This window comes from Podarcis erhardii, assembly GCF_964252035.2.
Source record: "Podarcis erhardii genome assembly, chromosome: 3".
In the NCBI taxonomy this organism is placed as follows: Eukaryota; Metazoa; Chordata; class Lepidosauria; order Squamata; family Lacertidae; genus Podarcis; species Podarcis erhardii.
This window is the reverse complement of record NC_138507.1, coordinates 18,011,246-18,037,528: the sequence shown is the minus strand read 5'-3', so window position 1 is coordinate 18,037,528 and position 26,283 is coordinate 18,011,246. Positions and strand designations below refer to the sequence as shown.

General features: G+C 42.3%; 1 protein-coding gene across 2 annotated transcripts in view; it reads left to right on the top strand.

The window, feature by feature from the left end:
- The first annotated feature begins 2,878 nt into the window (after positions 1 to 2,878).
- WDR35 (WD repeat domain 35) overlaps positions 2,879 to 26,283 on the top strand; it is a 41,183-nt gene continuing 17,778 nt past the window's right edge. The window contains exons 1-16 of one of the 2 annotated variants that reach the window (XM_081856859.1): positions 2,879 to 3,249; positions 5,210 to 5,327; positions 6,655 to 6,726; positions 7,740 to 7,832; positions 9,156 to 9,284; positions 10,578 to 10,708; positions 11,284 to 11,449; positions 11,606 to 11,751; positions 12,251 to 12,376; positions 13,971 to 14,156; positions 15,662 to 15,694; positions 16,843 to 16,903; positions 20,163 to 20,307; positions 21,115 to 21,184; positions 21,432 to 21,485; positions 24,021 to 24,130. In XM_081856859.1, coding sequence (XP_081712985.1) covers positions 3,226 to 3,249; positions 5,210 to 5,327; positions 6,655 to 6,726; positions 7,740 to 7,832; positions 9,156 to 9,284; positions 10,578 to 10,708; positions 11,284 to 11,449; positions 11,606 to 11,751; positions 12,251 to 12,376; positions 13,971 to 14,156; positions 15,662 to 15,694; positions 16,843 to 16,903; positions 20,163 to 20,307; positions 21,115 to 21,184; positions 21,432 to 21,485; positions 24,021 to 24,130 — 1,664 coding nt within the window. In that variant the 5' untranslated portion in view covers positions 2,879 to 3,225. The remainder of the gene's footprint in view (positions 3,250 to 5,209; positions 5,328 to 6,654; positions 6,727 to 7,739; positions 7,833 to 9,155; positions 9,285 to 10,577; positions 10,709 to 11,283; positions 11,450 to 11,605; positions 11,752 to 12,250; positions 12,377 to 13,970; positions 14,157 to 15,661; positions 15,695 to 16,842; positions 16,904 to 20,162; positions 20,308 to 21,114; positions 21,185 to 21,431; positions 21,486 to 24,020; positions 24,131 to 26,283) is intronic. The other variant, XM_081856860.1, reaches the window with a different exon arrangement.

Here is a 26,283-nt window from a genome sequence, read left to right as displayed (position 1 = left end):
GTTGCCCGACCTCCAGCTCTGAACCTTCTTCCCCTGCTCCTGATTCTTGTCTCCTGGCTGGTACAGTTCCCCACAAATCACTGCCCCCCTTTCCCGAGACTGACTCCAGACCCACTTTCTTCGGTACACACTAATCAGCATCCAGCCAGTCCCTGAAATTCAATCTTATTCCCCACCCCTGGTCAGTGGCTTCCAAAGAAGCCAGATTCAGAAACTACAGTAGTTTTAAGTGGGTAGTAAGTACCCTGCTGGGGTGTAGGCCTTTGCATCATTTTATAAACTTGGTTTGCCATGAACTTGTATTTATACACAATCTAAAATCACTAGGTAAAGGTAAAGGTACCCCTGCCCGTACGGGCCAGTCTTGACAGACTCTGGGGTTGTGCGCCCATCTCACTCAAGAGGCCGGGGGCCAGCGCTGTCCGGAGACACTTCCGGGTCACGTGGCCAGCATGACAAAGCTGCATCTGGCGAGCCAGCGCAGCACACGGAAACGCCGTTTACCTTCCCGCCAGTAAGCAGTCCCTATTTATCTACTTGCACTTAAGGGTGCTTTCGAACTGCTAGGTTGGCAGGCGCTGGGACCGAGCAGCGGGAGCGCACCCCGCCGCGGGGATTCGAACCGCCGACCTTTCGATCGGCAAGCCCTAGGCGCTGAGGCTTTTACCCACAGCGCCACCCGCATCTACTATAAAGAGTAGCTACAAAACAAATGCTGGTATCTAGTGATCTGTTCTATAAAGTAATATATAGGTAAGACAGAAACAAGGAACATAATCAAATACAGAGTCACATTCATTTATTGAATCTCTCTTGAAATCTGCATGCAAGGCTGGTGGTTTGGGACATTACAGATGAGGAATTGATAAACACAAGAAACAGAAGCAATACAATTTATTAGATGCTGTATAAATAAAATGGGACTTAGAGACTCTGAAAGTAAGTTTGAACAATTAGAAACATCTCCAAAGTTAAAAGGATACAAATTTAATAGGATAACAAAACAGAATACAATGTTAACAGGATACTTTCATCTATTGCTATGACCAAAAAAGTAGCATGACTAGATTTCTTGAAGCTGCAGTCAGTTATCTAATTCCTCTCAAGCCTACATGATAGAAATATGTAATAGACAGGCTTGTCATTAATCTATTTAAATGAAGCTATCTGAAGATATTATAGGGCATTATCTGTTAATTATAATTTGGCTTAATGGAAACCTTAGCCAGTAATTTTCCAAAAGGCTAGGTGGAGATATTAAGAACTGCAATTTAGAGGTAATGCTTTTTATAGTCAGCAAGCTGTTTTTCCTTTAGTTAGAACAGAGATAAATTCTGGCTAACAACGCCCATCTTTTCTACAATGGAAGTGTAGCAGGAGTGGACTCATTTATTTACATAGCTAGGCCACTTCTAAATATCCAACCAGGACGAATGGTAATGCTAAACTAATAAGTAAAAATTCTCTTGCTATGACATCTGAATAGGTAAACTATGGTTAGTATTAACCTGCATGTTGGAAGAAATTCAATGTACTGTAAATACGAAAAGGACTGGCTATGCCTGTTGAGAAATGCTGCAGTGTTATTCAGCACAGGCTCTTCTTTTGTGAACAAATAGAAGCCCAGGAAAAAAAGAGTAAGACAGCTTGCTTCGCTGCTTTCATAAAAGCAAACATATCTCTATGTTATAACTGGAACCAATACTGAAGTTGCTTTGGTAGAGCTATTAATAGACTCTGATTTCTGCATTTCATATTTGATTGTAGCAAGCAATCAGCGATTGAATAATTTAATATAAATAGGCTAAGAAAGCAAATTAACTATACCTTTCTATGGCATGTACTCAAATGGAAATGGGGTCAAACTATTGCAAGAAGTGTTGAAATTTTGAGAGGTTGGATAGTTACAACGGAATGGTCCCGGTGGTGGGGTGAACATTTTTATTCTTACTTCATAGATAGGTAAGAATAAAAATGTGCACCCTACCACCGGGACCATTCCATTCTAACTATCCAACCTCTCAAAATTATTACATATATATATATATATATATATATATATATATATATATATATATACAGTGGTGCCTCGCAAGACGAAATTAATACGTTCCGTGAGGCTCTTCGTATAGCGGTTTTTTTGTCTTGCGAAGCAAGCCCATTGACAGCTTAGAGGATTAGCGCTATTAGTGGTTTAGCGGCTTTTAGCGGATCACCTGATAAGTGGCTTAGCGGCTTAGGAAAAGGGGGGAAGGGGGGGGACCCGCAAGACATTTCATCTTGCGAAGCAAGCCCGTAGGGAAATTCGTTTTGCAAAGCGCCTCCAAAACGGAAAACCCTTTCGTCTAGCGGGTTTTCCGTCTTGTGGGGCACCACTGTGTGTATGTGTGTGTATATATATATATATATATATATATATATGCTTTCGTAGATTTTCACGGGTACAGGAATGCAGGTTTTGGTGTCCTCGGGTGTCTTCCCGTGTAAAAGTTGGGGTGTCTAGGCGACGTTTCGACGAGGTCTCACTCGTCATCTTCAGGCTGGTGCTTTCGGCTTCTTGTTACTGGAACAGAGCTCTGGAACAGAAGCCGAAAGCACCAGCCTGAAGATGACGAGTGAGACCTCGTCGAAACGTCGCCTAGACACCCCAACTTTTACACGGGAAGACACCCGAGGACACCAAAACCTGCATATATATATATATATATATACACACACACACACACACCATAGCTTTAACTATATGGACTATCTATATCTATATCTATATATATATGTATATATTTAAAAAAGAAGAGTGAACTCAGTCAGATGGGCGGCATATAAACAATGCATCGTTATTGTTGTTGTTGTTGTTATTATTATTATTATTATTATTATTAGGGAAACCAGGGAGCAAAACAGTCGCGGGTTATGGAGGAGCAATGACGATTTTGGGGGTTTGTTGTTGTTTTGCCGCAGCGCGTACGAAGCCGCGGAATAGGCGAAGGCGAAGCGCGGCCAAGGCTTGAAATGCCGCGGGAGACTTGGCTTTCCTTTCCTTTCTGTTGCTGTTGTTCTTAAACTTTATTTCCTTTCCTTTCTCTTCTGACCCGGAAGCTTTTCTTCCCGGGCGGCGGCGGCGGCGGCGGGTTGCTAAGGCGAGCCAGGAGGCGCTAGGCCTCTGTTGCCATGGAGACGGCGGCGGCGCGCGTGTGAATCGATAGGGGAAAGACTCTCGGCAGGATGTTTGTCTACCTGAGCAAGAAGGTAAAGGCTTTCGTGTGGGTTTTTTTTCGGGGGGGGGCGGCTAAATTTGGGCGGGGGGGGGTTAAAGCGGGCCTGCCTTGAAATCACACAAACACCCCCCGGACCTTCGGGGGGCGCATGGCGCCTGCTCCAAAAGTTCCCTTTCCTCCTAAAAAGTCCTTTTTTCACCCCCGACAGCGACCCTCCCCTTTGCCACCATCACTGCTTTCCCTCGCCTGCGCCTGTTGTTGTTTTCGGATTGCAGCCAGAAGAGATGCTCGTTTGTTGGTGGTGGAGGACACGTGTCTGAGCGCCTCACACGTGACGTCCGCCGCGCGTTTTCGTCGCCCGAGGGTTTAGACGCGAGTTGCGTGTAGGTCGCGGGCGACGCTCCCCAAACTTGTTTTCGGACTGCATTCCCAATCCTAGGGATGATGGGAGTTGTAGCCCGAAAACAGCTGGAGAACCCAGGTTTGGGAAACCCTGGTTGGGAACGTCTGAATGTGCACACCAGGAGCAGTGGTTCCTAACCTTTTTTGGGCCATGCCCCACCTAAGCATCTTTAAAATCCTGATGCCTCCACTCTGTGATATATAATTTTTATGATTCAAACAGTGAACTCCTACATTAATTGTTAATAACTCATTCTCTAATTGCCTCCCCCCCAAAAAATCAAATTGTCCCCCTGTGGGGCATGTGCCCCACACTGGGAACCACGGGCCAGGAGGAAAGCGGGACACAACCGCAATAAGATCACTTATTTTTTTTACACAGTTAAGTTGTTTGTTGTTGTTTTTATGAAAGGTGCTCAGCGCCATTGATCTATATGGTGAATATTGTTACCTCGCTGTCATAACCTCCAACATTTCTCTGATGAAAATAAAGACATCCTATTCAATAATAATAATAATATTTATACCCCACCCATCTGAGTGGCTTGCCCCAGCCACTCCAGGTGGTTCCCATATAAAAATAAAAATAAAAAAGCCTTCAGATGTCTTCTAAAATAGAGTTACAGTACTTATCTCTTTGGCTTCAGGGGACGGATGAAAGCATGCATAACTCCATACCCTCCAATATTTCTCCGGTGAAAATAGAGACCACTTATGAAAAAGTGGGACATTCCAGGATCGAGTCAGGAACTGGGACAGCTTCTGTAAATTCAGGGCTGTCCCTGGAAAATAGGGACACTTGGAGGGTCTGCTGTGTCAAAAAACAACAATAAATCCCCACCTCATTTAATTCCTCCAGACTGTGTCAGCTATTCCCTCTGGTCCATTAACTAATACAGCAACCCTTTCTGATACTGGAGCAACTTTTGAAGCTTTCAGTAGTTATTTTTTTACCGCTTTTGGTGTTCTTTTCTCCTCTGTTTGACCCCCATGTTGCCCCAGAAACCTTTTCATTTCAGTCGTATAGCCTGAAAAGAACTTCTTACAGTTTATAAAGCTCTTTGAGGCAAGGGCCTATCTTTTGCTTATACAGTTGTACCTTGGAAATCGAACGGAATCCATTCTGGAAGTCTGTCTGACTTCCAAAATGTTTGGAAACCTAAGCGTGGCTTCCCATTGGCTGCAGGAAGTTCCTGCAGCCAATCAGAAGCCGCGTTGGACGTTCAGCTTCCGAAAATTATTCAAAAACTGGAACACTCACTTCCGGATTTCGATCGTTCAGGAGCCAATTTTTTTCGGGAGCCAAGGCATTTGAGATCCAAGGTACGACTGTATTACCTTGTACACTGGAGAAGCAATGTGCATCACACCATACATTTAAAGCACCCCACCCTCCAAGAATGGGAATTGTAGTTTGTTAAGGTTGCTGGAAATTGTGGCACTGCAAAAAAGGTAGCTACTGTCCCAGGATTCTTGCCAGGGGTGGGGTGTATGCGCTTTGAATTTATGATGCGCAACCGGTCCATATTTTGAGGTCAGCAATTTTGAACTTGGTTTCCATTTCCATTACGAAACCATCTTCCTTTCAGATCACAATTCCTGGCAATGTTCGGCTAAGATCTATTTCTTGGAGCAAGGACCAGGGCTATATAGCATGTGGGGGAGAAGATGGTCTGCTGAAAGTTTTAAAATTGGAGACAAAAACAGGTAAGTGACACTTCTGTTGTGCCTATCAGATATTTGAAAACAGTCACTGGCATTGCCTGTATGGAAGTGAGAGCTGGACCATAAAGAAGGCTGATCGCCGAAGAATTGATGCTTTTGAATTATGGTGCTGGAGGAGACTCTTGAGAGTCCCATGGACTGCAAGAAGATCAAACCTCTCCATTCTGAAGGAAATCAGCCCTGAGTGCTCACTGGAAGGACAGATCCTGAAGCTGAGGCTCCAATACTTTGGCCACCTCATGAGAAGAGAAGACTCCCTGGTAAAGACCCTGATGTTGGGAAAGATGGAGGGCGCAAGGAGAAGGGGACGACAGAGGACGAGATGGTTGGACAGTGTTCTCGAAGCTACCAGCATGAGTTTGACCAAACTGCAGGAGGCAGTGGAAGACAGGAGTGCCTGGCGTGCTCTGTTCCATGGGGTCACGAAGAGTTGGACACAACTAAACGACTAAACAACAACAACTAGCATTGCATCAGTACAATCTGGTTCCCATTCTGTGGTGGCATATGATTGTCTCTCTTTAGCTCTGTAGCTGGTCTGTCAACTTGCTCCCTCTATGGCCACATGACTGGTGCCAGTGTAGTCACACTATCCTGAGTTATTGTAGCAGTGCAATGCCCTTGATGTTTTGATGCTGCAGTGCAATGCACTCAATCTGTTCTGACATTTTCATTGTGTGAAAGGCATACAGATGAGTGCAGTCAACCATTTTTCTGGTCCTGTGATGCGAACACCAGGGAATCCTACACAAAGATGCAGAAAGTGGGTCCATGGGGGAAGCTTTGTGAGTCTCTACGGCAGGGGTTAGCAAACTTTTTCAGCAGGGGGCCAGTCCACTGTCCCTCAGTCCTTGTGGGGGGTCAGACTATATTTGGGGGGGGGGGATTGAATGAATTCCTATGCCCCGCAAATAACCCAGAGATGCATTTTAAATAAAAGCACACATTCTACTCATGTAAAAACACGCTGATTCCTGGACCGTCTGTGGGCTGGATTTAGAAGGCGATTGGGCTGGATCCGGCCCCCATGCTCTAAGGGGACGTATTGATGGGGTGGAGGGTGGGGAGATGGGAAACGAGAGGGAGACGGGTGGGCAGCCCGGGCAGGCCATGGAGGAGCTCTAAGGAATTAGACTTTAGTCCACCTTTCCTCACATTTTGCAGAGTTCTGCATCCCTGTTTCTGATGGTTGGGGACCCCTGAGTATATGTGGACATGTTGTTAAGAACTGTAGAGGCTTTGTGCTACAGGGAGAACAATTTAGGATTCCAGCCTTTGTTTTAAAATGGTATTTAAACTTCTTTTTTAGATGAATCCAAAGCAAAGGGGCTTGCAGCACCTAGCAATCTCTCAATGAATCAAACACTGGAAGGTCACACTGGTGAGAATCATTATGATCCTGTATTTAATATGCATTCATTATAGACTAGTTTAAAATTGCCTGCTGAATAAGGTGTTCAGAAACTGATGCACTTTCCATTGATATTTTTTCTCTTTTGATTCATTTATGCAAGAAAACAAACATTAGAGTTCATTGTTTGGGATCTGCTACTGCATGTGCAATTATTGCAAATGAAGTAAAAAATATATGTGCGGTACATCTTCGACATCATGTTTTCAGTTTATTTTCTCCTTGAACCATCTAACAACATATTAGTGTTTCAGATGGGGTACATTGTTAGATAAGCAAAGGCAAATATCAGCCACAGTTCTTCAAGATTTAAAAGATGTTATTGCCTACATTGATTTATTTTTATTAAAATATTACATTAAATATATCACTAGGTTTGTAGTCTTTGTTCCTCCAATACACCCCCTTCCACCAGCAATTTCACATTTATTAGGTGTATGTATAAATTGCTTATCATTTCAGCATGCCAAAGTGGTATAGAAGATTAACATGTTAAAATACAATTATGCAAAGAGAAAAATAAGTGAAAAGCATCATGTAAAGGTCTTGAATCTAGCAAAGACTCTTGTGAGTGGACAAGGGAGAAGGTGAATTCCAGATTTCCCATACACCCCCAAAAATATGCTCAAAGACGTGACATATCTCCTTGGACCAATATAGGCAGAGGTGCTTGGAGCTCTAGTGGGAAGGAAAATTGGTAAATATTTTCTCCCTTCCATTTCTAGGAACCCCTATTGTATCAAAGGCCCTTGCATTAAAAAAATTAACATATTCAGTGAATGGAATAACTCCATTGAATCCAAGCTATACTTTATTTTTTCATTATGCCCTATATTGCTTTGTTATTTATGAGCTGACAAATACTGTTATATTATTATGACTGATTTTTCTGGATAATGGATTTTTTGGAATTAATAAGATTTTAATTGTGTTATTAACAATATTGTTGTGATCCAATAATATACTCATCTTTAATTTTCTAGGTGCTGTGCAAGTAGTGACTTGGAATGAACAGTATCAGAAATTAACTAGCAGTGATGAGCATGGACTTATTATTGTGTGGATGCTGTATAAAGGTAGACGATTTGTTGGAGATTGGCAATAATATCACTGTGGTATCTCAAGTCTTTATTGTGCCTTTGTGAAATCTCAAATAATAGATGCTTTTGAGATTTGTACAATGCTTCTCCAGGTTTTTAATTGCTGGTTACAAAGCCGCGAGTAGCATTATTTAATGATTTTAAAAATTGTTCTAAATGCTTACGTTAATCAATTTATTCTTTAAAAAAATAAAAAGAATATTGAGTTGTAAGTTTTTCCATAACAGCACAAAGAAGGAAAGCAGGCCAATTCACAATACCATTTTGCAAAGTCAGGCACATATGGAGAAAACCCTGTGTGTGGAGCCCATAACTCTAAAAAGGGGTCCCAGATTTCAGAATAGTTGTGCTCTTTGCCCCTCCACAGAGAAAGTAGCTCTTCCATATGCTGCAAGAACCGAAGTTCCTCCAGCCAATGAGCTACTGGAGGGAGCTGTCCACTCCTTCCAGTGCTGTAAAGCCAGTCACTTAGCCACCAATAAAGTGCACAGGGCTACTGGATTTATATTCTTAAGTTTACTTCTTGCCTTTTTGCCCCTCTTCTCATCAACAGCATAGCTGCCTTTTAGCCTACATGTATTTTGTTCTGACAGGTTGTCATGTGTAGTAGGGCTGTTTGCTGGCTTTATGTATAATCACAGCAGCTGATTTGCTTAGATTTTATTGTTTCATGGATTAAGCTTTCTTAAATTCATTGGAAGCTTGTGATTTTTAATAAAGTCAGTTTGAAATTTAGAGCGCTAAAACCATCTTTTCCATAGAAAATTCTTAGCTCTTTCCCCTACAATTAAAAATAATCTACCAATCATTTATTATCTTCTTCCCTATAGATATGGGGGCCTGTGGGGGGATAATAATAATAATAATAATAATAATAATAATAATAATAATAAAAAAAAAAAAATTATAATAATGGTACTTCTGTTAGTTGTATGCCACCCATCTGCCCCAGCCACTCTGGGCGGCTCACAACAGAATATTAAAAACATGATAAAACATTGATAGAAACATGATAAAACATCAAACATTAAAACCTTCCCAGTACAGGGTTGCCTTCAGATGTCTTCTAAGAGTCAAATAAGCCATCAATCAAGAGATGACCACAGATTTAAGTCATCATTATTTTTTATTCATTAGTAAATTATTTTAAAATATTTCTTACTATGATTTAACATGCTACCCAGATAATGTACAATGTTTTTGGCAGATAATTCCAACTGGTTTACTTCTAATAGAAATAGTTCAGATGAAGTACAGCAGTGTTGAAGGTGTGGCTGAACGTTTATTCTTTGGCTTTAGGTTCTTGGTATGAGGAAATGATCAACAACAGAAATAAATCTGTTGTTCGAAGTATGAGATGGAATGCGGATGGACAAAAAATTTGCATTATATATGAAGACGGTGCTGTAATTGTTGGTTCTGTGGATGGTAAAGTATCTCCTGTACTAAATAAAAGACGCTTATAGCATTGTTTGGAGTGAATATGATTCACAAACATTGCAGATGAATTTGCGTTTGACTAAATTTGCTTTAATAGAATTGTGACTCCTGAAAATAATATTTTTGTTTGCCAAAATCTTATTGTCCTCCTTTTCAATTTGCAACTGCTATGTTGATGATATCTGACCACAGAGATATGGGGGTGACAGCCAATGATGTCTCCCCCCTTGTACATCTGTACTTTAGGTCTCTCTCCTCCTTCCTTCCCCCATGTGCCCCCCAAATCTGGATTTTGAAGCAGATTTTCAACAGACACAGGGGGAAGGAAAGGGAGGAGAAGCCCCACTGCAAGAGTGGATTCCTGTTTGTGCTACTTTAGAACTCACGCATGAGGTTTTTGTGCTCTGTATTTCTGCATTTTTACATATGAAAATGAAAGCTAATAAAAGTTGGCTTAAATTCCCTGAGATAAAAGCATATTCTTTGTTTGGGGAATACTATATAAACAGCAATTGAAATTAGGATATGCCTGTATGTCAGCTTACCCAATAATTTTAATACATGAATAATATTTTTAATATGTCAAGATTTATTGGAATGTATGATGATATGCAGTTAGACTCATGAGTCTAAAGCCTGCTAATAGTTGTCAAAAGCATAGTAAAGCCATACTGTCATATTTGCAATGGTTTAGATTCTCATTTTGATTCCATGAATGGAACAGAACTGTGTTCATGGATTGTTTATATAACAGTAGAAAAGAGAGCAGAATACATTGCTCTTTTTTTGCTGTGTATGTGTGCATGAATTAACATTCATCATTTGAACTTTTGCAGTTGCGATCCTTTAGTATTTTAAGTGGCATACATTTTATTTTTAGTTGTAGGCTATGTTGAACGTAGAGATGTGGGTGGCGCTGTGGGTTAAACCACAGAGCCTAGGACTTGCCGATCAGAAGGTTGGAGGTTCGAATCCCCGCGACGGGGTGAGCTCCCGTTGCTCGGTCCCAGCTCCTGCCAACCTAGCAGTTCGAAAGCACGAAGTGCAAGTAGATAAATAGGTACCGCTCCGGCAGGAAGGTAAACGGCGTTTCCGTGCACTGCTCTGGTTCCCCAGAAGCGGCTTAGTCATGCTGGCCACATGACCCAGAAGCTGCACGCCGGCTCCCTCGGCCAATAAAGCGAGATGAGCACCGCAACCCCAGAGTCGGTCACGACTGGACCTAATGGTCAGGGGTCCCCTTTACCGCTTTACTATGTTGAATGTATTTTCTCTTCAAAGGGAATCGCATTTGGGGAAAGGATTTGAAAGTACAGCTCCATCATGTGGCATGGTCTCCAGATGGCAGGACTCTACTCTTTGGAATGGCAAATGGTGAAATACACATTTATGACAAGAATGGGACTTTTATGGTAAGTTCAGAAGTGTAAGAAGTATAATCTATTGGGTGCCTTCACTCTTCTGGTTGATCTTGCAGTAGGGAAGATTTTTTTCTGCCTGATCTACACTGGTGCTGCATAAACTCACTAGTGCTTATCCTTCTGTAATGACGTGCTTAAAAACTGTTCTGCAATCACCGCAGGAATTGAAAACAGGAGCATGTAATGGTGTTTAATAGAGCACAAATACAGAGGCAGCTGGTTACAGCAACCAATGAAGGTGATTTAACTGAAGCCAGTGCCATTAACTTGGACGGAATGCCAACACTTTGACTTAATTGATATGTGGATTGCAGCCAGAGTTAGCTGCCTATTTATTCTTTCATTTGTTTATGTACTTCACTTTTGAAAAAAAATATATTGGTTTGCATTGGTTTACATTTAAGCTAAGATTGGTTCTCCCATTCAGCAAACTTACTTGGGAGTAAAACTAATTCAATGCAGTGGGTCTTTCTTTCAAATAAACTTGCACAGCATCAACCTGCACATCTGTTTAAGCCACCAGTGATAGTTCATTCTTACTTACATATGTTAAATGGTCACTTTAGATGAAAATGAAAATGAACTGCTTGGTGAATGTAACTGGAGCATTCAGTATTGCTGGAATCCACTGGTACCCTGGAACGGAGGGCTACATTGAGCCAGATTGCCCTTGCCTTGCTATTTGTTTTGACAATGGACGATGCCAAATAATGAGACATGAGAATGATCAAAGTAAGCACAACTTCCTATTACTCATTGAAAGAAGCACTGTGAATTTAAGGCTTGGAGGTCTTGCTGGAGGGCGATGTAACTCAGATCCTTTTTCAGATTAGCTACTTGTAAGAGCTCATGTCTGTAACATTTCTTTTCCAAACTTATAACCACCAGATCCTGTCTTAATCGACGCTGCTCTGAATGTTGTGACCCTCCAGTGGAACCACTGTGGAAATGTCCTGGCTATTGCAGGCTTCCAGAAAATAGCTGGACAAGATAAAGATATAAACGTGGTACAGTTCTACTCTCCATTTGGTGAGGTAAAAGCATTTAATTCATTTTCCTATTTGATCCGGTGTACTCTGGTTGGCTAAAATTAAATATTAGAGCTCTCCATAAATGTTGCTTGTTCCTGTTTTTTAAGAATTTAATTTCAGGAGATAACAGTATCAGAAATTACCTCTCTCTTTATGCAATCACTTTTTTATTGAAAGTTTTCAACATAATAGACAATAAAAGCCAAACTAAGCTAAGAGAGAGAGATAGAAGCCAAAAAAGAAGAGGAGAAAAGAGAAAACAAAAAGAAAGGGGAGGGGGAGGAATGCCAAGCTCTTTATCACAGTTATACCCATATTCCACACAAATTACCTCTCTCAATTCATCCTATTAGATTGGCAAGAAGGCCCAGGCCTTCTTGAGTTCATGTACACCTTTCTTCCAGTCATACCTGCAAAATATATTGTGCAGTATATTCAGTTAGGCCCCAATTGGAAGTCCTGCAGATACCATGTAACCAATGAATGGATGGTGTTGTTTCAGCATTTGCGTACCCTGAAGGTTCCAGGCAAACAAGTTTCGGCTCTGTCTTGGGAAGGAGGAGGCTTAAAAATATCGCTAGCCGTTGACCAATGTATTTATTTTGCAAATATCCGGCCGGACTACAAGGTAAGTAGCTGCAGAATGCCACTTTCACTGGAAGGCTTACAGCGCCATTTGCAAGCACTACAGAAAGAGAAGCCTGAAATTATAATATTAAAATGAATCATCTCTTTGGGATATCACAACGCCTCAAAGACGCCTCTCCCCGTCTGAGGCCCTTCTTCAAGTGCCTCTTCCATGAGAAGTCCAGAGAGTGGCAACATGAGGATGGGCCTTTTCTGAAGTGGTTCCACGATTCTGGAATGTTCTCCCAGAGAGGCTCGCCTGGCACCCACGTTACATATCTTTAGGTGCCAGGCAAGAACATTCCTCTTCTCTCAGGCCTTTGGCTAAATAAGCAACCTATGGCTTTTTACCGTATTTTTCGCCCCATAGGACGCACCGGCCCATAGGACGCACCAAGTTTTTTTGGGGGGGAAATAAAGAAAAAAACATTTATTTTCCCCCCAGGCACTTGTGGGGCCGGCGGCGGGGAGAAGCGCTCTTCTCCCCGCCGCCCGCCTGCAGACCAGGTCCGGGGACAGCAGGAAGGCGTGCTGCGCCTCCCAGCTGTCCCCGGAGCTTGAGGGGCAGGCAGCGGGGAGAAGTGCTCTTCTCCCCGCCGCCCGCCTACAGACCACATCGGGAGACAGCGGGATGGCGGCGTTCCACCTCCCCGCTGCCCCCGGAACTGGCGGGGCTGGCAGCCGGGAGAAGCACGCGTCTCCCTGCCGTCAGCCTCCAAACCACATCGGGAGACAGCGGGATGGCGGCGTTCCGCCTCCCCGCTGTCCCCCGAAATTGTGGGACTGGCGCTGCGGCTCTCCTGGAGCCTGGATTCGCCCCATAGGACGCACACGCATTTCCCCTTCATTTTTGGAGGGGAAAAAGTGTGTCCTATAGGGCGAAAAATACGGTAACCTGAGGTGGGTGGGGTGTAATTGGTTGTTTTTTGTTATTGTGGTATGTATTTTTGTGGTTTTGTATTGTAAACTGCCAAGTGAACTTTGAATGAACGGCAGTGTAGAAATTGGTACAGTGGTACCTCGGGTTACATACGCTTCAGGTTACATACGCTTCAGGTTACACACTCTGCTAACCCAGAAATAGTGCTTCAGGTTAAGAACTTTGCTTCAGGATAAGAACAGAAATTGGGCTGCGGCGGCAGCAGGAGGCCCCATTAGCTAAAGTGGTGCTTCAGATTAAGAACAGTTTCAGGTTAAGAACGGACCTCTGAAACGAATTAAGTACTTAACCTGAGGTACCACTGTATAGAAAAATAATTATATTTACAATTATAATAACAACTTTTCACCATGTCCATTAGAGTTAGTTATATTCTCTTGTGGAGAATAGTAATGATGAGTGGTAGGTCTGTACGTTATATTTTCTATATGTTACTCTATACCAGGGTTTCCCAAACTTGGGTCTCCAGCTGTTTTTGGACTACAACTCCCATCATCCCTAGTTAGCAGGACCAGTGGTCAGGGATGATGGGAATTGTAGTCCTCAAAAAAAGTCTGGGAACCCAAGTTTGGGAAACCCTGCTCTACACTATGAATGATGTTGCTGTATGTTACTCTCTACTATGAATAACGAATAATGTTTTCTTTCTTGACAGTGGGGTTACTGCACTAATACAGTGGTTTATGCATATACCCGACCTGATCGTCCAGAGTACTGTGTGGTCTTCTGGGACATAAAAAACAATGAAAAGTATTTGAAATATGTCAAGAGTCTGATTTCCATTACAACCTGTGGAGACTTCTGCATTTTGGCAACCAAAGCCGATGAAAATCAACTTCAGGTATCCCTAGTTACCTTATAACTCTTGCTGAATCACTTTGAATTAGAAAATGGAACAGTTAATTTGTTTGCAGAGCCCTGATAGAAGGTCCACTCATTACCCTTTCAGTTCCCTTCAAAGACAAAGGAGCTTAACATCACCCTTGTGGCAAGAACGAGTTAGAAGCTGTAGTTGAAAGCTCTGCTGCTAGTTGTAAATCTTCAAAGCACTGATTAATTGTTGTTGTTGTAGTTGTTGTTGTTGTTGTTGTTGTTGTTGTTTCTAAAGTATCAACAACATCAGGAAATTCTGCCTAGAACATAAAATAAACAACAGTAAAACCCTGCCAGCAGGCTTATACAGTGGTACCTCGGGTTAAGTACTTAATTAGTTCTGGAGGTCCGTACTTAACCTGAAACTATTCTTAACCTGAAGCACCACTTTAGCTAATGGGGCCTCCTGCTGCCGCCGCACCGCCGGAGCATGATTTCTGTTCTTATCCTGAAGCAAAGTTCTTAACCTGAAGCACTATTTCTGGCTTAGTGGAGTTTGTAACCTGAAGTGTGTGTAACCTGAAGCATATGTAACCCGAGGTACCACAGTATTCAAAACAGGTGGGGAATGTTTTTGGCTCCCAATTCGTTGGCCAACCCACCAGTCACAGTCCCTTGTACAGAGTTCTCAAGAACGAGGAAGGCTTGCAAAGCTCTCCCCACTATGAGCCTTTCAACCTGCAACATCAGAGGTTGGAACAGAGAGCACAGGAAAGGGCTTTGCAAGCCTTCCTTTCTCCTAGGTGGTTCCAAAGCTGTGCTGGGGGGCAGAAGCAATTTCCATTATATGAAAATTGCCTCCCCACTCCTTGAGCAAGCCATGATCCTGCAGCCTCTCTGCTGATGGGCAGTTGGGAGTGTGCCTTGCTCCAGCAAAGGAACAATCAGGAGTTTGGGTATGTACCTAAGTTTATTTTGCAGCCTTAATGTCATGCTGAATACTGTGCTTCTGGGACACCTACTTTTTAGCTTTCCATTGAGTCTGCTCAACACAGTCCTCCAAACTCTCTCTAACATTACTAAACCCAAGGAACAGTCCTACTTTGATGTTGAGAATACGGCTTTGTATTTTGAAATGTGATGCAGTTAGAAGGACCAGTGCTTTTTTCTAAAAATGTTTAGGGGTACTCTCATTTTGACTCAAGAAAATCACCATTTTATAGTTCAAATCGGGGAAAATAAATATAGCAAATGGAGAAAAGTACAAAGATTCACAAAATGTTTAGGGGTATGCATACTCCTGCGTCCCTCCAGAAAAAAAGCACTGGGAAGGACATAGAGCAAAATGCTAAGGTGCAAGTAAATTTTTCTACATCACTGTTAATAATTTGGAAGACTATCTATATGGAAGAAATCCAACAGCCTTGCTTTTTCTTTTTGCTGTTACATACAATATACTTAGTTTAATTGGTATTCTTTTATTTGCCAAAAGAATTAATTATTTCCCATATCTCTTGTACAATGCTTACAAAGGAGGAGCATGAAACTGACTCTCTTGGTGCAATGGTAAAACAATTCTTTTATATGCTGCTTTAATGGGTAGCTTGTATGGGTATGATATGATTTACCATTTAGGTATATGTTATCAGCACCCATTTCATTGAATTATAATTTCTGGAACTGCCCTGTTACGCCTATCGGTGTGGTTGCTCGAGAGTGATCAGTCAAGAGCCCTCACTGGTCTTTTCAAAGGCTTTATTATTGGTGCAAAAACATTTACAATGCAGAACGCCTCTATTCCATGTCTTGCTCAATCATTAGCAGAATCTGAGAGTGGGCGGTCCTTAAACTTTCCCCAGCAGAGTAGTCTCTTGACCCCCAGCCGACGCCTCCCCTCTCTGCACGAAAGCCTACTGCGCAAGGAAGGCTTGGGTAAAGGGGGACCTCCCTCCTCCCCGCTTTGCTCAGGCAAGGTGTCCTGGCACTGCCTTGCATCCTCAGAGGCCTGCAGCTCTTCCCCACTAGAGGTGTGGCTTCCTTCCTCTGCTGAGGAAGTGCTGCTTCCCACGATTTTTGGAGGCTCTCTGTAATCCATCTGCCCTTCCCCCTCTCACCTCTGAGCCAGTGGCAGTTCCATGACATTCCCCTTTAGATCTGTGCTGTTTTACAGAGAGTGATAGTATATCTGACCTTCTTTGAATGACGTATAAACCCCCAAAATACTATATTGGCTTCAGAAACCTCACTGAACAGGCGAAATGAATTTTACTTAGTTGTGACTAACTTTTCATATTGATTTCAATGGGATCCAAGTTCAAGTAATCTAGACTCAACCCACTGATTAGTCAAAGGGATTCAGTAGTGCTTTCTAACATAATATTTTGTGCTTTGCCCTTTCATAAGCAGGGGCATTTTGTTGCAAAGGGGTGGTTTCTTTCTTGTGATGGTTTTAGTTGAAAGGAATTTAGCTTGATAGTAATGAAACATGAGTTCTTGTTCCTTTCTTTTCCCCTTAAAAATTATTTAAAAATATATTAACTTGTTATGCCATCATAAATCTTGGATGCATTTCCTTACCTAATCTATATGGGCTCCCTTGGGAGGATACAGATTTAAATAATAATATATAAGCTGGGTTCAATATAATTTGAGTTGCCGAACATAGTGGATTCCGTGTTTTGGTTTGACAGTTATGTGTTTTTATTTTTCCATAGTATGTACTTGTTCTCTGCAATTCCATTGGTACTCCTCTGGATCCAAAATATATTGACATTGGTAAGCAGATGTTCAGAGTTTTATTGTATTCATTATGCTTCTTGAGCCTTTTCCCCAAATCATTTTGAGGCAATCCAATGCAATGGCAATCCAAAATGGCTAACTACTACTACTTATGTGACAGAGCTGGCAAACTCTTTGCTGTTTAGTGTCTTGAAATGTTAGCAAACTGTAACAGAAGTAAGTCTACCTACTACTGCCATTTTAGTATGGCTTACTAGGTCCACTTCTTTTGAAACTAATTGCAAAAGTGACTGTGGGCTGGATACAGACATAAGTTGTTCCCTTTGATTGCAGAAGGGATTCTGATTCAGCAGAAGGGAGGGAGGTGATTTCCACACACAAAAATTCCCCAGGAATCCCCCCCCTCCACTACCTCCCACACTGTTATAGGGCATCCTTCAGCCTTTATGGGGGGTTTCGGGGGGGTCCCACCTTCTGCCCATGGGAGCATCCCATAAGTGGAACTGTGCTCGTGTTTAGTCTAGATCCAGTTGCTTGTTAATTGATATTTCTGTTCAGAATGCCAGCTGCATCGGGTAGGAATGGGATTTTAAGCTGGTATTATTTTATGGACAAAGCATAGTGCTTTGTAGCCAGTGCTGTCCAGTGCAGACAAAGGCAATTTGATCCAGAAGGGCTTCTGTTACCAGAACGTGGAGAGAGGTGATTTTGTTATTCCCACCTCCACCAGCACCAGCTTCCATGCTGTTCCAAAAGGTTGCCCAATTGGACGGTTCATAAAAAACATTAAAAAAAAAAGCCTGCTCCAAAGGTCTTAACTTACTACACTAGCTATTACATAGCTATATCTGAAATGCATATCAGTTAATACATGGGTAAGCAAACTAAGGCCTGGGGGCCAGATCCGGCCCAATCGCCTTCTAAATCCGGCCCGCAGACGGTCCGGGAATCAGTGTGTTTCTACATGAGTAGAATGTGTGCTTTTATTTAAAATTCATCATTGGGTTATTTGTGGAACATAGGAATTCATTCATTTCCCCAAAAAAATAAAGTCTGGCCCCCCACAAGGTCTGAGGGACAGTGGACCGGCCCCCTGCTGAAAAAGTTTGCTGACCCCTGAGTTAATATATTGACCCTGCTCCACTGAAAAGCATTGGGTGTTCAGTAGGGCGGTTTATAAAAAACTTTTTTTTGAAAATGTCTGCTCCAAAAGTTTTATCTTACTACACTAGGGATTTATATAGCTATATCTGAAATTTCATGCATATCTGTCAGGGAACTGCCATCAGTACTGGAGGGGGAGAGCAAAAGCCAGAGGGATTCCAGAGAGCGTCCAGGGATCGGGAGGAGCAGCCCATCTTCTGGGGATGAGAATCAGCGTAGCACCAGGGGGGCAGCTGGGGGAAGTGGCGAGGCGGTCTCATGACTCCTTGCCTGGGACCAGCGGAGAGAGTAGGAGTCCTCCGTTGCCCACACCCTCCCTGCGCAGAAGGCTTCCACGCAGAGAGTGTAGGCGGAGACTAGGCGTCAAAGAACTTCTTTGCTGGAAAACGCCCACTCACGGATACTGCCAGCGATTGAGTCAGCCATGGGGGAGTGGCTGTCCGGACAGAAAAGGTTCACTCAGGCAACCCAGCCAGGTGTTTGCACCCAGCTGGGGAGATAGGTACCTGCTTACGCACGAGCAACCCCTAGAACCATTACAATATCAATTAATATCTTGACCCTCCTCCACGAAAATAGCTGTTTACTTGGCCGTTTTCCTATGTCTTGAATGCTGAAATTTCAATTCAGTGGAGCAGGATCAAGATATTAACTGATATGCATGAAACTTCATAGTCATGCTGTCTGAGGCTGATGTGAGTTGGAGTCCAGCAACATCTGCAAGGCCACAGGTTGCCCATTCCCACACCACATCGGAACATCTGTGCATGTGATGTAAACATATTTGCTCTTTTCAAAAGTGCCGATCACGCTCACTTTTCAAAGGACCCACACATCTGCTGTTTTATTAGGCATATTGTGAATCGTTCTGGCTTTTGCAAATGTCACTAAAGCAGGCACACTTTATTCATGCAATTCCAATCTTCAAAAACTGTTTAATTTCCAGGTTTCAGTCAAGTACTTGAGCCCAATTTGCAACTGCCTTTCCTTATCAAGTTCCAATTATTTTTAATTATGCATTTGCATGCAGGTTCATCAAAGGCTAATATGTGACAGTTTTCAATGGGAGGCTTTTAAAATGTATTTACCATACTAGCTGCTTCTAACAACAGAGCTTGGTAGGCAGAGTAGAAGCATAGTTCCCACTTAACGTTTCTCAATTTCAGTGTTCTCTTGCTCATTGGTTATTTCTGCCATAGATATTAAACTATCAAAACGACGGATAGATAAAGCTCAATAGAGATTGTTGATTGCACTGTTTATAGTTGGTGGTAGATGTTAGAACAGCACAATAGAAAGAATGACACTTCAGGGTACCTTGCTACTTACTGTAGTATTATTGATCTTACCTTTCATTTGTTTTTGTTGCTGTCATTTATTATTATTAGATAATTTATAGCCCACTGTTTCTCCCCAAAAGCATACACGCTGTAATGGAATGGGGGATATGTGGCCCTCCAGATGCCATTTGACTACAACTCCCATCAGTCCCAGCTAGCATGGCCAGGGATCAGGGATTCTGGGAATTGCAGTCCAACAACATCTAGGAAGACCATAGACTCTCCATTTGTGCCCCCAAATCCAATGAAGTGGGGTGGAGACTTCCACTGCTACCATTTTCTGCAGAAAACTTTCCATTATTAGGAATGCATTGTTTTGTAAAATTAACAGCATAATGAATACAAATCAAGTAGGGGAATGGAAATGGATATAATGGTAACTCTAAAATCAAAGTTTTTAAAGACAACTATAGGAAGCATGTGTATTATGAAATAAATAAGAAATGTATACTTGAGTGTGCCAGCACCTATTCTCTGGAAATTCCCTGCACATTTTGTGTTCAGCACATATAGATCTTTGAACCAGGCCATGAGATTTGTGTTGCTTTTCTTATACCTGACACCCAAGGGTAGCCAGTTTCAATTGTTTCCGGACTACAGCTCCCATCATCCCTGACCATTAGCCCTGCTTGCTGAGGCTAATGGGAGTTTTACTACAACAACACCTTCAGGTTGACTACCTGCATATTGGCTGCTCATGTACACAACCTGCTTCTTATCTTGGTCTAAGTAAGATTGCACCATTCAACGGACCTATTCAATTTGTGCTTCTTGTTTGGATTTTATAATAGCACCACTGTTCGTTATCATGACCAAAACCCAGGTGATTGCAGCTTCAAAAGAAGCGTTTTATATCTGGCAGTATCGCGTGGACAAGAAGCTCACTGCAATGGAAATTAATCAGGTGGCACGAACTAGAAAGGAGGGCAAAGAGAGGTTTGTTCTTCGATTTTGCAGCTTCTTTTCCTGTGCTATGTTGTTTAACTCTTTGCATGATCTCTGTGACATTTGATTTGCAAGCAAATTCATAAAATAGTTGCTTTGTGAATAATTAATTTGTAAATAATATCTGCCTATATTCCAGGCAGGAAAGGACTAACATCTCTTATTCAGAATGCCAAATATTCTTCATAGCTCATTTACTGTAACTGCTTCTGGGACCCTTATTTAACACCAATGGATTCTCTTCTTTGATGTCATTCAGATCTTTCATGGCCCAGCTTTTTTATCTGTTTGTACAGTGCTGTGTATTGGATCCTAAGATAAGTTAGCTTAATGAAGTTCATAGAAGGAAAGTTTCCCATCTAGTTGTCTTAGGACCCAAGCCTAAATTTTTGTGTCATACCTGGAATAATAATGGGAAGTTTGGATTATTTTGCTTTGAGAATTTCTCCCAATCAAATTGCCATATTTCATTTCAGTCTGGCACCCCACTACCTCCAAAATCCAACCTTCCTCCTGTGTAGTATTTTCCTGCTTGCAGGATTGCACTGGAGGAAGTGCTCTAGACAGAAGGACTCCCTACTCTGGGTTTTATTCTTACAGACAGGTTCTTCAGAACCTTTTGCCTTCCTCAACCCTATAACCACACTTTTAAAACCCTCCTGCATTAAGAACAACCACAGGAAAACACACACACATTTGGGAAACGAAACATCATGTGCAGTATGTAAAGCGCAAGCCCTAAAAAATATCCCTGTACTTCAAAAGGTACCAATTTCCTTTTTCCATTTTTCCTTTCAGGATTTATCATGTAGATGATACCCCTTCTGGAGCAGGTGATGGAGTACTTGATTATGCGAAAGCTTTACAAGTAAGTTCTTACCAGAATCTTGTTTTGCCAGTCTGTGAGGAAAGCCATTTTGAGTTGTTGTTTATAATCTGAAAGTGCATTAGATTTCTTCTGATTATTTTTTTTATTGCTCTATCATGCAAATAAAAAAAAGCTACTTTCCCTTCCAAATGTTACCATATTCTTGCTAGCAATTTCGCTCTACAGCTCTGTTTCAAATAATAAAACTGCTTTTGGTGATTAAACTTGACATCTGATACGGTTTCAGGGAACGAGGGATCCGATTTGTGCAATAACAGCATCTGATAAGACACTTATTATTGTAAGTACCAAATGTGCTGTTTATTTTAATTCATTTATTTATTTAACATTATTTGCATATTCTTTTCCAAGCACACATGGTTCTCTTAACACTGCACAAGAACAACCTTAGATTTATAGCTGGACGATATTGCCCTTGCCCTGCTGAATCTAAAAGGCTATACCCACTAGTACACCCCTGGCCAGTCTTGCTGCTGCTGTTCACTGGGAGGTAGAGAGGGAGCAGGGAGGTCATTGTGGTACAAGTGCGCTAGCAGAGCCAATCTGGTGCTCGCACCAATGCGTTTCCAATACAGTAGTACATCGGGTTACATACGCTTCAGGTTACAGGCTCTGCTAACCCAGCAGTATTGCTTCAGGTTAAGAACTTTGCTTCAGGATAAGAACAGAAATCGTGCTCTGGCGGCGCGGCGGCAGCAGGAGGCCCCATTAGCTAAAGTGGTGCTTCAGGTTAAGAACAGTTTCAGGTTAAGAACGGACCTCCGGAACTAATTAAGTACTTAACCCGAGGTACCACTGTACAGTCATACCTTGGAAACCAAATGCCTTGGCTCTCAAACAAATCGGCTCCCGAACGATCGAAACCTGTAAGTGTGTGTTCCGGTTTTCGAACAATTCTCAGAACGTCCAGTGTGGCTTTCGCAGCCACTTGGAAGCCAAGCTTTGGATTTTGAATGGTTCCAGGAGTCGAACAGGCTCCCAGAATGCATTCTGTTCGAAAACCAAGGTACCACTGTATGCATCCCTCTCTGCTACCTGGTGGTAAACAGCAATGATATGACCTACTGAAGGTCAGGTAGTGTCGCTGTCCCACTACGCTGTCCGCTACTGACTATGCCTCAGGGCATACAGGAGAAGGTGCCAAACAGGAGATAAGCTGATTCGTGTCTCAGGCACAAAAGATTATATACAAACAGCAGCCACAGAAATCCCTAGTATTGTAGTAAGGTTAAAGGTTACTGGGGAATGATATATAATGAATTGAAAAGGATGTTTAAAATAACCTTTGTAAAAAAAAAAAAAAAAAAAACCCAGAAGCTTTTCTTTGGGAAATTATAGGGACAGAACTACCTAAATTGTATAGAAATTTATTTATGTATGCGACTACAGCAACAAGAATGCTCCTCACCCAAAAATGGAAAGAAGCAGAAGTCCCAGCAAAGGAAGAATGGATACAAAAACTTATGGAATATGCAGAAATGGCAAAACTTACCGGAAGAATAAGAAATCAAGATAACAAACTTTTTATAAAAGAATGGAAATGGTTTATTGAATATTTACAGATAAATTGCAAGCATAAGAAGATTGGCAGGATTATTGTAATAACCTGCAGTTTCATAAGAGTATATATTTAAAGTAGATAATTAAATGAGCAAATTAAATGAATTTGGATATGCAGAAGATATTAAAAAATAAATTTAAGGAACTGCAGAAAGGGGGAAGGAAGTCAACCTTTGAAATTTTAAAGTCATTGTAAAATTAATGAAATGTATAAATTTGAAAAGTATAAATAACGAAGCCCAGGTCTTCAAGCATGCAAGCAAAGGTTTGGTTGTTGACATGCGGACACGAAACCTCATGCAACACTGGGGAAGTGAGTACCCGCAAATAATTTCTTTTGCTGTTTTTTGAAAGGGCAAACCTCAACAATAACCTGCGAGAGGGAGGCAGATCGCTCTATTCCTCCGACACCAGCTTCTCTCATGCACCCCAATCTATAGGAACAGCTGAGCAGTGAGGAAAAGGGGGTGGGACTGCCAATAAAGGGGGTGTGCCCAAGTCCCCTTTCTTTCCACTGCTCAGCGATTCCTGCTTAGCCGCAGCAATTTCATTTTCCCCCAAAAAATTTTTTTATTGGTTTTCACAATATTATAAAAAACAAACAAAACACAAGACAAACAAACAAAACAAACATAGATCATAGCCTTATTGAAAATTACGGTTATTAACTTTGTTAAGTGACTTCCTTGCTTCCCCTTAGTTGAATTTCATTGCATGTCCTTTTAACGGTTTCCCATTTTTATGAAATTTAACTTAAGCATTAACATCCTTAAATCTTCACCTTATAGAATTAAACATATTACTTCATCACTTAACATAAATAAAATCCTAAGCCCATTAAGTATCTGCAAGCTATTTCCAGTTAAACAAATTTAACTAAATAATCATTAAATTTCTTCCATTCTTCCTGATACTCCTCCTCCTTCTGGTCACGGACTCTTCCTGTTAGGTCGGCTAGCTCCGAAAAATCCATCATCTTCATCTGCCATTCTTCTATTGTTGGTAATTCTTGGGTTTTCCAAGCCGCAGCAATTTCAAATGGACTGAGGGGAAGAGGAAGTAGCAGCAATGGGGTTTGGACTAGAGAAGCCTCATGGTCCCTTCCAACTCTACAGTTTTATTATTCTCCCAAGCCTTGGGCTCATCCATTTGATAAGACTACATACAGGTTGCTTACCTGTGGCTTAGTCCAGCACATAAAGAAAGGTGTGTTATGCTCATATTTCCTCGCTTCTCAAAAGTTGTTTTTCTCTAGGGACGAGAATCTGGCACCATTCAGAGTTACAGGCTCCCCAACGTTGGTTTGATTCGGAAGTATCTCCTCAACTGCCGGCCTTATCAAATGTCTCTGAATTGCACCTCCAGGTAAGACAGAGGTTTGGTTGTAAAATATATTCTCAGCTTTTGAGACGCAATCTTTACCAATTCTGACACATTCTGTTAGTTGAAATATTAAACATTATTCTAGGAGGCTGAATTTTACATATTATATTGGAGACAATGGGATGCGGGTGGCTCTGTGGGTTAAACCACAGAGCCTAGGACTTGCCAATCAGAAGGTTGGCAGTTTGAATCCCCGCAACGGAGTGAGCTCCCGTTGCCCGGTCCCTGCTCCTGCCAACCTAGCAGTTCGAAAGCACGTCGAAAGTGCAAGTACCTTTACCTTAAAGGATCCCCTGACCATTAGGTCCAGTCGTGACCGACTCTGGGGTTGCGGCACTCATCTCGCTTTATTGGCTAAGGGAGCCAGCGTACAGCTTCCGGGTCATGTGGCCAGCATGACTAAGCCGCTTCTGGCGAACCAGAGCAGCGCACGGAAATGCCGTTTACCTTCCCGCCGAAGCGGTACCTATTTATCTACTTGCACTTTGACGTGCTTTCGAACTGCCAGGTTGGCAGGAGCAGGGACTGAGCAACAGGAGCTCACCCCGTCGCAGGGATTCGAACAGCCGACCTTCTGATTGGCAAGTCCTAGGCTCTGTGGTTTAATCCACAGCAACTTTACTTTATTGGAGACAATGAGTAGTATTTAACCATCCCATCCCATCAATGCAAGGATTTCTGCTTGTGCAATGAGCCCCCTCCCCCCTCGCCTTCCCAAATCTGCTCCAAAGGGTTAGGGGAAAACCCTTAGAATAGATTTGGGGGTGAACAGGGAGAGGAAGGGGGAGAACATTGCATTGCACAAGCAGAAATCCTTGCACTGATGGAATGTTCACAGAACACTGTGTTGGATACAACCCAAGGCTTTTAATAGACAGGGGGGAAAGGGTGAAAAATTAACTGAAGGTGGGGCAGGTTCAGGCAGAAAATGATATTGAGAGAATGGCTTCCCTTCCTCATACAGTGGAACCTTGGTTTTTGAGCGTCTCAGAAGCCAAACATTTCGGAAGCCAAACGCCGAAAACTTGGAGGTAATTGCTTCTGTTTTCGAACACGCCTCGGAGGTTGAACAACTGCCTCTGCGTGTTTTTCAATTTTCTCAATGGATTTTGCTGACCACCCATTGCTTCTCGGTTTTGGAACGTTTCCGAAGTCAAATGGTCTTCCCGAACGGATTACGTTCGGAAACCGAGGTTCCACTGTATTAGCATTCTGCTCTAGGAACTTCCAGATTAGATTATTACAGTGTGTTCTATGCCATGTTGCCCTTGAAATTGATTTGGAAACTTCCAAGTGGTCCAAAATGCAGCAGCCAGATTATTGGCTGGGATTGCTTTTTGAACTCGTATCAGCCCATTCTAAAACAGATGCCTGATCTACCAGTCTGTTTCCAGGCCCAATTCACAGTGCTCATGTTAGCATTCAAAGCCCTAAAGACTTAGGACGCAAAGATCTGAAAGACCACCTCATTCCTGACAGATCCTCCCAGGTGTTAAGGGTAGTTCTACCCCCCTCAAAAGGTGGGCTGGGGTGGGAGAGGGCATTTTCTGTGGCAGCCCCTAAATTGTGGAATTGTCTGACTTCTTTATTCTACAGCTTTCAGAGAATGGTGAAGATTTGCCTCTTTACCCTGGTCTTTGACACCTGAGATGTGTGCCTTCAGGGCTCATCCTCTTTTTGTAAATATAATAGCTGATAACTGGTTTATAATTCTGAATTTTAAATTTCTCTGACCTGTTCTGGGACCTGCTAGAGAAGGGTGTATTATAAATTTTAATTATCATTATTACTATGATGTTGAAAGAAACGCCAATTTAGGAATTCAGTGTTTACCTGTTAATATGTAGTTCTACCTATGCTATTTGTGGTTGAGATTCTGGTTTAAGAAATGCAGTGGACCCTCCTGATATGAATTTAATTCAGGGGTCAGTGCACCCCTCGAAAAATCTGTATCCAGAGGCGCCGCTTCTGCACATGGGTGCAGCTTGATAAAGTGCTTCTGCGCATGCGCGAGCAGCGAAACCCAGAAAAATACTTCCGGGTTTGCCGCTTTCTCAACCCGAAGTTTATGTTACTCAAAAGTAACATAACTCAAGGGTCTACTGTACCTTCACGGTAAACCATTTCAAATCTGA